The 12773-nt window shown below is 33.4% G+C and overlaps 1 protein-coding gene across 1 annotated transcript in view; it reads left to right on the top strand.

Moving 5' to 3' along the window:
- The window catches only part of LOC150108275 (uncharacterized), a 53599-nt gene that overhangs the window by 24585 nt on the left and 16241 nt on the right, over window positions 1–12773 (top strand). The window contains exon 3 of the mRNA XM_090390436.1: window positions 8959–9106. Within this exon, the coding sequence (XP_090246562.1) occupies window positions 8959–9106 (148 nt within the window). The remainder of the gene's footprint in view (window positions 1–8958; window positions 9107–12773) is intronic.

The raw sequence follows: 12773 nt of genomic DNA, 5'->3' as shown, positions 1-12773 counted from the left end.
GAGATACGAGCTATTAGCGGAATGCAGCACTGTCCGTCGCGCAGTTCCACTGTTATATGCAGTTTGCGCCAGTAGTAGTGTTCGTAGTGCTTATCGTGTTTACTCCGTCTCTTTAAATATTTGGACATTACAATTAAAAACATAACATTTGTTATAGTTTTTATTTTAGAACATTTATTGGGGTTATGATAATGGATTTTATTTTTGAGTAATTTTGAATTATACTACACTATATAATTTTATCGATAATAAACAATATTTTTTCATGTTTAATTAATTAATTATTTTTTTAATTTTTACCATAATTTTGGTATTTTATCCGAACACGTATACTTACAGTGTGTATGTATTAATCAACGGGTAAACAGCTTGAGTCTAGAATTCAAACTCGGAACATTAAATGGAAAATAAAAGAGAAAAATAAATAAACAAATCCTCTAACGAAGTTGATGGCACTCTTTTAGCCTTAACTGTTTTGGAAAGTTAGACAGCAGGTGGCCACTTACCACCACCATCATCGCCGAGGTTTAGTGAATTCCAACGGTTTACTACAAGACAGTCGATGTTTGTAAGTCTAGTATTGAGAAAAAAAAATAAATAGAAAGAAATTCACTTGAAGAGCAACCTAATAGAGAACTTAATTGTGATCTCGTTCTCATTGTCATTCTTCAGTGGGCCGCTATGAGAACTTAATTGTTATCAAAATGCAGTCCTATCCTTTGTTTTTTTCTCGTAAAAAAAGAGTTCTTTCACTTCCTCTTATCTTTAATAACTCCAGATCTCCAGACAAAATTAGATTTCTCTCCTGCATATGACTTACATTTGCTGCCTTTCCTGTCATAAACAGATGGTTAGTTTTCGAGCAGTTGCATAATAATGTGTCGAGTAGTTGTATGCTATCTGTACAACTGCTAACACTATATAAATCTCAAATAAGCTACAGTGTACCGAAAACCTTGCTAAAATACTTGATGATATCCAGAAGACTGCAATCCAATAAATGATAACTTCTCTCTCTCTCTCTCTCTCTCTCTCTCACACACACACACACACACACACACACACACACACACACACACACACACACACACACACACACACACACACACGCGAGAGAGAGAGAGAGAGAGAGAGAGAGAGAGAGAACTAATTCTTTAAAAGTTGATGATTAGAGTCGAACTTAATCTCAGAGAGGAAACCTGTTACTGCTCTATGTGACTAATCAACTTAGCTTTTATTTAAAAGTACAGTGAAGCCTCGATTATCCATGGTAACTGGGGATACCAGGGATGTTAGAGTCCAGATAATTGAAAAACGTGGTTAATCCAAATTACGTTTTAATGGGGTTAATACATAAAAAGACTATACAAACAAAAGATCAACGTTCTCGTAGTATGTAAATACAAAGCTAAACATTTTAAAATTTATTGTTTTAAAATGTTTGTTTTATTTTTTATATACGCTCACGAATGATGCAGTGCGCAGTGTTATTCAAAATGCGCAGTAATGACTTCTGTTATTTTACGAACCCATTTACATAGAGAATTTAAACAAAAAAAAAAAAGGAGAAGAAGAAGTAGAGAAATTTGTACATACTACACCACGGTTAATCCGACCACATGGATAATTGACTGGAATTTTTTAATTCAGAAAAAGGGGAAAGTGAAACTACGTTGTTTGTGTCTATCAAATGCATCATACAATGAAATCAATGCATCGTACTGATGAAAAATAACAGCTAACAACATCATTGAAACTTCGGTTATAATAGCTGTTTGCTCTGCTTTTGCTCTTTGATTTCAGTTGATACAAAGTTTCAGGCACATAAATTAGCAATCCAGATATTTCACGAACAATCTTACCATTAAAGAGCAACATAGCATAGCAAATTGCAGGGGATCATTAGTGCCGAATTCACCGCTAGGGGCACTGCTCTCTTAGATGAATATGGACAAGCCACTGACAGGCGGTCAAGCTATTTTCTTTTTTATGGTAAATTTCGTTCTACTATGAACGAAATTTACGATTTAAAATGAATTGTCAAGTCTCTTTTGTTTGGTGATATTTTCAGTTATCAGTAAATACCTTACAGCATACTATAGTATTTATAACTTCACAGAAATGATATCGATGTAGATTTAAAAGGAATCAAGAAGAAAGCTAGTAAGGATTCAAACAGTTTCGTTAAAATTATAAACACTGTATCACATTCTGTTTGCTTTAGATAAAGCATTAATTACCTTTGAAAAAAAAATACAAGATCGTAGTATTATCCATTTGGGGAAAGTTAAATAAACTGAAAAATTAAGAATTCATATTTTGAAGTAATTTGTCTTCGAAAAATTAGATTACAGAATTAATATTTGACCATTATTTGGCAAAAGCAAAATAACGATCTCGCAAACAGTGACTTGCAAGTATTGCGAGACCAGCCATATATATTTTCAATGAGCTGATTTCTCGGTTAAATGAAAGAGGAAACGGTCCAGTTTCTTTTTCTCGTATCATCGTGTATTGGTAAAGAGAGAGAGCAAATGTAGACTTGTTTTGATGAGTTTGAAAACATAAACAACACTTGTAAATATTAAAGTTGAGATGACTTGACAAGGCTGCTTTGGTACCGCTACTTTGTACAGCTACACTAGGTAGGTTGCAAAATCCGTCTTCAATAAGCAAAGAAAATTTTAGTTCTACACACACACACACACACACACACACACACACACACACACACACACACACACACACACACACACACACACACACACACACACACACACACACACACACACACACACACACACACACACACACACACACACACACAAAAAAAGTGAAAAAATATCAACCATTATGTCATTCATCGAAATACCGTAAACTCTTATCGCGAGAAATATTTTGCAATGATAATAGTCTAGTTTTTAGAACAAGAAAACGCTACAAGCGCTATTCACATGGAAGGAAGTCTATTATACTGGTTATTTGTACCTGAACGAACTTCATGCTGGCAAGAGACTAAAGGACAGGTCATAAACCCAAAACAATTCACAAGTTATGTTTAAACTAGAATCACTAACCAGAAAGTGTGGAACATAAGAATAATTCTGATAAGATATTTTTAAAATCTGGAAAGTAAAATGTTAAGAAAATTTAAATGTGTTTTTATTTGAAATAAACATCTTTGCTTCTTTCCTTGAGAGCAAAGACATGTGGCCAAAAGTATAGCGGGAAGGCTGCCATGTTAAAAATTTGAAGGTTGTAGGATAAAATGTACTGCACACGTTGCTCTAATTTTTTTCCCTATCACTATATTTGTGCACGTCACATCTTTGCATTTCACTAAAGAAAACAAATCTATGTTACATAGAAATACAAGAAGGCAGCGATTTCTTGTACTTCGATATCGCTTTCAACTTCATACATCAATATAACATTTATTTAAATTTTTTTTTTTCTTCTGTAAGGCAGTCCTTTCTATAGCTAAAAATTAAAAATATTAGTAAAAAATTTATTTTGAAATAAGAATTAGTTTAGGGTTAAGCATTTTTAATTATATTCAATTTAAGTATAATTAAGTTTCCGAATTTTGGATCTGCCGCCTGGTAAGTTAGGAAACAATAATAACACTTTCCAAATAAAGGTGGATAGCCGGTCTTACACAAAAGAAGGAGGATTTTTTTCTCTCAGAAACTCAGTACCCTCCCCCCACTCAAAAAAAAAAAAAAAAAGAAGAAGAAGCATCAGAACAGGTGGAAACGATCTCATAATATTTAAATTTAAACATCATATATGATATCCAACTTCTTGATCCCGATTTCATGCATCAAAACTGATTGCATATTACTACACAGAAAAAAATAAAATGATGACGTAGTTAACAGGGAAATAAGATTTAACGGGGATAAGTGATAGTACTATTCTCGCAGTCATTTCGATATCGCTTTCAACGCTTCCCGCAATAAAATTTAGGGTCGTAACCTTTTAGCTCAATGGCAAACATGAGTTTTGTTGATTCCCAGGTTGGAAAGCTGCAACGATACAAGAGTCAATCAAAGGATTACTAATTGCAGCAATATGCATGAACAGTATGGAAGTATAAATACCTGAAGCGAATAAAATAATAGATAATTCTCAGATAACTAAAGGATTAGAAGAGAACATCTTGTGTGGTCGGAATTCTGAAAATAAATAAATAGTGGATGCAATCCATGCAGGATTAGCACGGTTAGATATATGAAACTGTAATTTAGAAGCAAATGATTTAATACTTATTAATAATAATCATAATTATTATTTAACATAATTTTATTTATTTTATTAAACTAATTAATTTGTTATCATTATTATTTATGTTTTTGCCTTCACCTTTGAATACAAACATTTATGTAACTCAAGAGCGAGTAAATCGAGTAATATGAATAAACACACAACCATAAAGCTTTGTTAATGTATAATGTCTATTAATTGCGTGTGTTCTTCTGGCCACTTTATCTGCTTTGCAGAAAGAAAAAAATAGAGTTTTCGGAGGGGAAATTCTGCCACGCTTATATGAGATCGACTGACACATTTATTGTTCATACTAAGGAGCTCCCCCCCCCCCCCCAAGTTCCGGACTGGTAGGCCGGTTCTTCTTGAATTCTGATAACTCGAATTTTGAAGACTCGATACTTAGGGTAGCCCCTGAGTGTCGAGTTTTTTCCTCCCCCCTGGCGCATACGCTCCCCCCCGAGTTCCGGACTGGTAGGCCGGTTCTCTTTGAATTCTGATGACTCGAATTTTGAAGACACGACACTTAGGATAGCCCCTCAGTGTCGAGTCTTCCCCCCCCCCCCCCCCCCCCCGAGTTCTGGACTGGTAGGCCGGTTCTCCTTGAATTCTGATGACTCGAATTTTGAAGACTGGACACTCAGGGTAGTCCCTGAGTTTCAAAACGTTTCAAATAATTTGACAAAAAAAGATGACACAAAAAACGTTTCATAAAAAGGCTTATCATTTTATATACTATAGGATAGGTATTTTTTTATAATACTAGTAATGTTGTATAATTGACAGCACTACTACAATCTCTTATTAACTACCACCTATCATTTCCATTAATTTCATATTTTTTAAATCCTCATTTCTGAAAAATTCTGTAATATTCACGATTAAATATTTAATATTCATTTAAAAATTTAATATTCACGAGTTTATGGAATTCAAGACGGATAATTTTCGTTTTGCTTGATATAGTGATAAAGGTTTCATTAAGTAACTATTGAGCAGTATTTTTGCGTCATCGGTTATTTCTCACGATAACGTGTGTTGAGTAACATTGCAGGAATGTAATCATACAAAAAAGAGTTGCAAAAACACACATCTGTTCTTATCACAGAACGTTTGCCAGTTTCATACTGTTTAGAGTTGCAATTCTGCTTTGCTTATATTTGGTAGGCTATGAGAACTGTTAAATAAATGAAAAGTACACGATATATAAATAAAATAAAGAACGTATATAAAATTTAAAAGAAATCAAAATGGAATATAAGGTAATTTATATAGCTTTTTGATTTAATATTTTTAATACCCTGTATCAAATAAACAAGTTAACTTTTAACATACTAAAATAATAATTTCAAAATAATTTTTTTTTAATAATGAAAGATGCTTTTATGAACAATACTGTTAATAGTAAGATAACTCGGAAAATGGCTACTCACTTATTCATCCCACCTGGTGATGTTCCTATGGTGACTATAGCGTACACGACATTGAATCTTTAGTTATTTTTTTTATTGTATTCTTTTTAATTAATTTATTTTATTTGTCATAACAGTAACCATTTATTATGGTGTTCAATTGATGAATTACACTTTATTAAAAATGGAAGATGAACCAAGCCATGAGACATCGAGAATGGCAAAATATTCAAGGTCCTCTATATTTTCCAGCGAACGCTTGAATATTTTCCTCTATTCCACTTACTCTTCTCTACATTTTAACTTTATTGATCCATCACCTTGTTGCAGAGATGCAGAGTGCCATCCTGCAATCAGTCCTTGGACTTCTTGGAAGTGTCACGCCATAATAATTTTTATTTTTATTTATTTTTTAAACATTTTATTATTTCTCAGATAAATTACATACATTATATGAACACAATTATGCATAACAAATACTTTCTCGTACATAAAGTTTTTTTTTTAAAGTAATAATAATAACAATAACTGTTTACAACATATATTATTATAATATTCATAATGATGATTATTACAGATGTTTCTTTGCCATTTTACACTCTACATATACAATATCAATGGATATAATCACTCTATATTGCATGCTTTTGTTACAGTTATTACATACATTTGATTACATATGATACATTACTTACATTTGTTTACATATGATACTTACTTTATATATATTTGTTTACATTATAATACATACATTACATACTTTGGTTTACATGTGATACGTACATTACATGCACTTGGTTACATATGATTCATCTTGGATGACAACTAATTTCTCTGCTTTCATCCTCGAAGCTTATATGTAAGCTTATCTGAGGATGACACCAGTTGGTTATTATTTATTGTTTTTTTTTGCTGTGTTGGGAAGCTACGAAATCTATGATTGAGAAATTCGCGCGCGCGCGTGCCCCCCCCCCCCCCACAATAACTTGGAATGTATTAATGCGTCGCTGACCTGGAAGCCTGAACGAATATATTGCGTATCATTAAGTTTGTATGGTATTTTGGGTGCGCGTTTCTTGTTCATAGTATGTCCTTAGGGCTCTTTTCAGGCTATTGTAGTTTGTAAGGTTTCTGTATTCAAAAGGTAATTTGTTTATCATGTCTGGGATGTAGAAGGTTCGCGTGGCTTTTCCATAGTGATTATTGTATTTATATGTGATATAATTAGTAGTCTGAGGTCTTGTTATACGGTATGTATTTCTGACTGTCCTGTAGTTGGCATCGAAATAATGTTTTAGCAAAGCTGCATAGTGACATAAATGTTTTGCTGCCAGTATTTTGTGTTCTGACTTTGCAATGTAAATAAGGTCGTTATTTTCTCTTTGTTCCCAAAAGATCAGTTTTATCATTTTGTGCTGTAGCGACATTAATCTATTTAATTTGTAGGGTGCACAGAAGGCATACGTTGTTATAGCGTATCTTAGTATATTTTGGCATAGTGCTTGTATATTAGTGTTTTTAGGCGTATGGGAACTATGTCTTTTAACCTGTAGAGTTTGCCACTTATTGTTCGGAGTTTGTTGTATAGATGGTTTATGTGACTATTCCAGTTCATATCTGCATCGAAGTAAATTCCAAATATATGGTATTGTTTCAACCTGAGTGATTGTAGTGGTTTTGCTGTTCTGTGTGTTTTTTATGTTGGAAAGTGGATGTTGGATGGTTATATATTTGTTATCAACTGGCGGAGTCAGTGGATTTCTGAATATTAGTTTAGGTGTATGGAGTTTTTCGTGAGCCAGTCTATGATCAGATTTATGTCATGTTGCATATTTTTTGGGCTATGTTTGCGTTATTATGGATGGATATTATTGCTGTATCGTCTGCGTATTGGAATATCTTGCTTTTGAGTGGTAGATGATTAATATCGTTCGTGTAAATGTTGAATAGAGTTGGGGAGAGTACAGCTCCCTGTGGAGTACCACAGGGAGCTGTATTCAGAGACAATAGTAATAATAATAATAATAATAATCAGGGCTGACTTCACCGAAGTTGCAAGACGTGCATTGCACGGGGCGACAAAATTGGTATAAACTATGCGAAAAATAAGGGGAAAGGGGCGGCAAAATATGTTACTGTACGAGGCGGAAAAACTCCTAGGGGCGGCCTGATAATAATAACCGAAGAAGGCTACCGCTAGTAACCATTGTCAAGGAGAGACCATATTTTACACTATTGTCATAAAGATGAGGGATCATTCTTTGGGATAAAAAAAAAATAATTAAAAAAAAATCATTTTTATGTACACGATTTGTTTTTTTTTTTTTGTGGAATGCCAAGACAGAAAACACCAAATTGATTTTAGAAGATTTTTGCAATATTTTTTGACCCATGCACTACAAATTTTGGAAAACCACTATGACTACAGCACTACAATCGTCTCTACAATGCCATGGCATTGTAGAGAATGTAGGCCATGGCCAAACACACCAGATCAGATTCAGCGTTTTTTAGTGAACAGATTTTGGATACAAAAAGTCATTCCACAGCGTATTCTTCAGAATCACCTTCGAATAAGTACTAACTTTCTTTTCTTTCTTTTTTTTTTCAAGACTGAAAGATATATTGAAGAACAAAGATCTGATAGCAGACTGGTGATCTTCAAAAGAAAGATGACTTTGAAAGAGAGAGAGAGAGAGAGAGAGATTTGACAATATTTATGAACAATTGTAGAATTTTTTTTTTCCCAGAAGGGAAAACCAGTCACCACCGTATGAGACTGTAGCTGAAATTCCTTATAAAGGTTCCTGGTGTCGACAGGATTCGAATTTAGTGTTTCCAAATCGAGTGAATGGTGTCTGGTCTCTATTTTTCAACCTACAGGTTATGGAATTGGAATCCCAATGCAGCATGTGTTTACAATGTTTGCGAATTAGTTATAAATGAAAATAACATGTTGGACTTTAGCTAGCAAGTTTCTGGATTATTAATCTTTGGCCCAACTACGGTGTTAGGCCAACGATTAACAAAAGTATATATGTCTATTATGTTTGTTCTCTTTCTACCTTTTAAGCCATACCTCGTCTAACCATTTCTCTATATGATTTATGATAATTTCTTGAATTTATTTCCAAATGATAAATATTTTTCTATTTTTAAAACTAATTATTACTTAATCAAATAAATGGAAATAGTGCACCAATACCGTACATTCCATCAATCATTTGTATTTTATGAAATGTAAAATATATTTTATGTATTTTTTAATATTTTATCCTAGTGGAATGGACCAGGTATGGCAAGGAGAATTTCAGAATCTTTTTTCTCAATACTATCCACAAATATGGTTTCTACTTCCAGTAAATCAGAAACCACTTGGGCCATGGAATGCCTTTATAGACTCCGCCAAGGTTCGTTTCTATTGTGAGGTAAGTTGTTTTCAGGTTAAAAGGGCTTCACGCCTGTTTGACTATTACGTAATTGAGACCTTCGGAGAAATGCAAACACCGACTGTTTTTAGTGACTGTTACAACCGTCCCGATTCCAATATATACTTAGCAACTTAAAATAGTTTGTTGTTTTGCAATGCTATTAAAAAAAATCCTGGCAATACGTACATTGTGGCAATGATATAATGCAGATAGGAATAGTTATATGGTTGCTGAAAAAAATTTTCGCAATTCTTTTCCTAATACTTTATCAGTATTTATTATTCACAAATTGTGTGGAACACAGGAGTGATACTACTCTATGAGGATAAAAAAAAAAAAGTAAAAGCAGTTTAATTTTCATGACTTATTTTCCTTCTGTGTTTCTCTTTGTTTTTTCAAATACTTGTAAAATTCTACCCCCTCTCCACCCCCACCAAGTTTCTTTAATTCATCTGACAAGCACATTTCCGGTTGTCTGTTTGTTTTTCCTATAATCGAAGTGTTGATACTTCACGTCATCATAAAAAACTGAAGTCTAGGCATTTTTTTACATGATCAATACTATAGCACTTTGATTAACTCTTTGACAATAACAGTAACGGTGGCCCACTAAAAAAAAAAAAAAAATTAAAGACAAGCGTCAATCATTCAAGAAATTATTCAAGAATGTCCAGAACAGACTTTAACGCCTATATCTCATGCTGAATTCGAATCGCAGCCTCTGAAGCAAACAAGCAATGACTTTTACCAACTAGTGAGAGTATTAACTCGATCTACAATATATGCTGTTGTTAAAGTTCAAGGATGGTCTGGTTCGTTCTTCGTCAACCAAATTTATTCTGCTACTTTTTGAAACCGTGCCATCCATTCACACCCTTTGGCTTTTCACCTTAATTGAACTAACCTTCGTCTGTGAATCTCGGGAAGTCGGATCCCTTTTAACCACAAAAATCCGATGATTGTGTGTTGCTCATTATCTGTGCAATCGGAAAACGGGGCCGACATCGAACTAACCAATTTTGTCGATATAAATTTTGCAATGATATAAGTTAGAGAACTACATATGTGCTGGACGTGCTACGTGGCCATTAACTACAGCTGTAATTAATTTAAGAGGCTTTCTCTAGCGTTTTATACTGCACATATACGTCCCACTGTTCAGGATACTAGTCTGCAACCTGATGCGTAACTTGTAGGAGCGATATTTGACTCGTTTGGCACTACTTGATCCACTTTGAGTCTTCCAGTGAATTTCAGAAGTATAAATATAGAGTATAAAAAGAAGATATTTTTCCAGAGAATGAAAATGATTCTCTCAGAATCTCATGGGAATTTCATGCATAAAAGTTCATTAGCCTAGATCAGTCACATTTTCAAAAAAATTATAAAAATAAGAAAAGTATTAAAATATAGGGTTTTATAGATCCATTCATAATTTATAGCCAAATATAGAAAGAAACTTAGAGGTTTCGAATTTTACCATAGAGCTTATGGGAATATAACATTTGGCATCGGAGTTGCTTTAATTTGCAATACTTAAATGACACGAACTCTGCTCAGGAGCCTCTATGTTTACCTTTTAGGAGTCCTTAAAACCATTATTATACCTACAGCAACGTATGGCGTTGACAGACAGTTGTCAAGCCAGTGAAATTTAATTTATGCAATAATAAAAGGTAAACATAGGACTTCTGGGCAGAGTTTTCACGTCTTTTAAGTAGTGCAAACCGAATCAACTCCATTGACGAAGGTTATATTTTCATAGGTTCTCTCTATCCATATTATATATATATTTTTTTTTCTGTATTTGGCTATAAAATATATATATGGATCCATAACAGTCTGTATTTTAATATCTTATTTATGGCAAATCCTTTACGGTCTTTAGTATAAGAAAAGTATTTTTCAAATTATTTTTACAAAATTATTGTTTTGGGAGAGGTAATTTCAAAAATGTTTTAAACTTAAAAAAAAAAAATCTTTATTTACATATCTTTGTCTAATAATAAAGCTTTTATTTTTTTCCCCGAAAAGAATTTCGTTTTTTTTCTTTAAACAGGAGAAAGTACATATTTATTTATTTATTTATAATGAATTATGTAATGTCGTAGCTAAAGTGTGACAACTATTTTGGTTCGGGTCCTAAGAGATTGGCAAGAGATTTTCATTTGAAAATATCCCCCTGACTGATAGACAGCTAATAATATCGTTTAAACTTATCTACATTCGCACGTGGCTTTCCCTGTTCGGTAGACAGGTATAAGTGACGCCATATGGTGAAAACGGTTCCGCATTCATCTAGTCGTATAACGGACTCAACAAGTCGTGACTTTGTGGTCACACGCGGTCGCCCCCCTTGAGAAAAGAGCGTGACGAAGAATAGCCAAGTCAGCATGATCAGACCGAATACATATAGAAGAGGGCGTTGCAAAAATAAGGTCACTTTCTCTGACATACATTATTGTTGAAATAATAAAAATCCGTCTTGACTTAGGGCAAAAGTTGGGACTTTTAAACTCGCTCCTTCCTTAACAAATAGTTTCTTATAGGAACTGTTCACTTCAACAAGGCATTGCGTAATTTTTTTTTTTTTTAAATTACAGTTAGCTATAGATGCAGAATTCTGTCACGTATTTGGACTAAGGATATATGAATAATGCATACGAAAGTACATTAAAGAGAATTCTGTAGAATAATTAAGAATTATCTGTGTGACTGCATAGATTAGAGGAATACTTCTTGCATCATTAGCTTTATATGCTACTGAGATGATAGACTAATCTTTACCTTTGCTATTTCCATCTTCAATTTGAGACTTGCATCTTACTACGCAAATCAGTAGATGCTTAGAAGAGCGTCTTTCAGCCTCTCTCTCTCTCCTGTTCTTTCATGCGACTGCCACCAACGAAAAGCTGCACTCTTATAGACTAAACTACATTAAATACCATGGCTGGACTAAGGATTTTTTTTAGAATTTTTTTATAACTTTTTTTTTTTTTTTACCAGTTACTACCATCACTAGACTGCACTCCGGTATTTTCATGAAAACCGGAGTCTGTTTTTTTTTTTTTTTTTTTTTTTTTTTTAAATCAAACAGTTAAAAATATAATAAAATAAGAAATTTGCAAAAAGACATTTTGGAAAATGCACATAAATATTCAATTAAGGTCGCGCAGAAATCTGCTTGAGTTGTTAACGAAACTAACGTTGAGTGATCTAAGACCACATTTTTTTTTTGTTAATTTAGTCTTGTTTCGGTTATATTATTCTCACGCATGAACGTTGGTAACCTATAGTATATAGAGTAACATGAATAGACTAAGACTAATCTACAGACCTTGCTCCGACCAAACATGTAACTTTTCAGTGAACGGATGGTAGTCTTGCACCGGGCGGTGAAAATCATCTAGCACCAAACGACTTTTATTTCTCCTAAAAAAAGGAGCTTGTTTCATGATGGAGGTACGCTTATCATGACTGGAAAATAATGCAAATTGATATTAAATTTCTTGGATACTTCACATTTATCATCTAATATTTTATTCTTATTTGCAGTGGTAAAACACCGATTTTTGTCTTCTCCTCTTCCCAGCCATTGCGTACATTATTTTCAATATATTCTACCGTTCATTCAGAGCTAAAGACATTACATGCTATTAAAATT

The sequence above is a fragment of the Typopeltis vanoorti genome, chromosome 3 (assembly GCF_054136105.1).
Source record: "Typopeltis vanoorti isolate ZY-2024b chromosome 3, IOZ_Tvanoo_1.0, whole genome shotgun sequence".
Classification (NCBI taxonomy): domain Eukaryota; kingdom Metazoa; phylum Arthropoda; class Arachnida; order Uropygi; family Thelyphonidae; genus Typopeltis; species Typopeltis vanoorti.
Note: the sequence above shows the minus strand (reverse complement) of the source record. Positions and strands in the feature narration are given on the sequence as shown.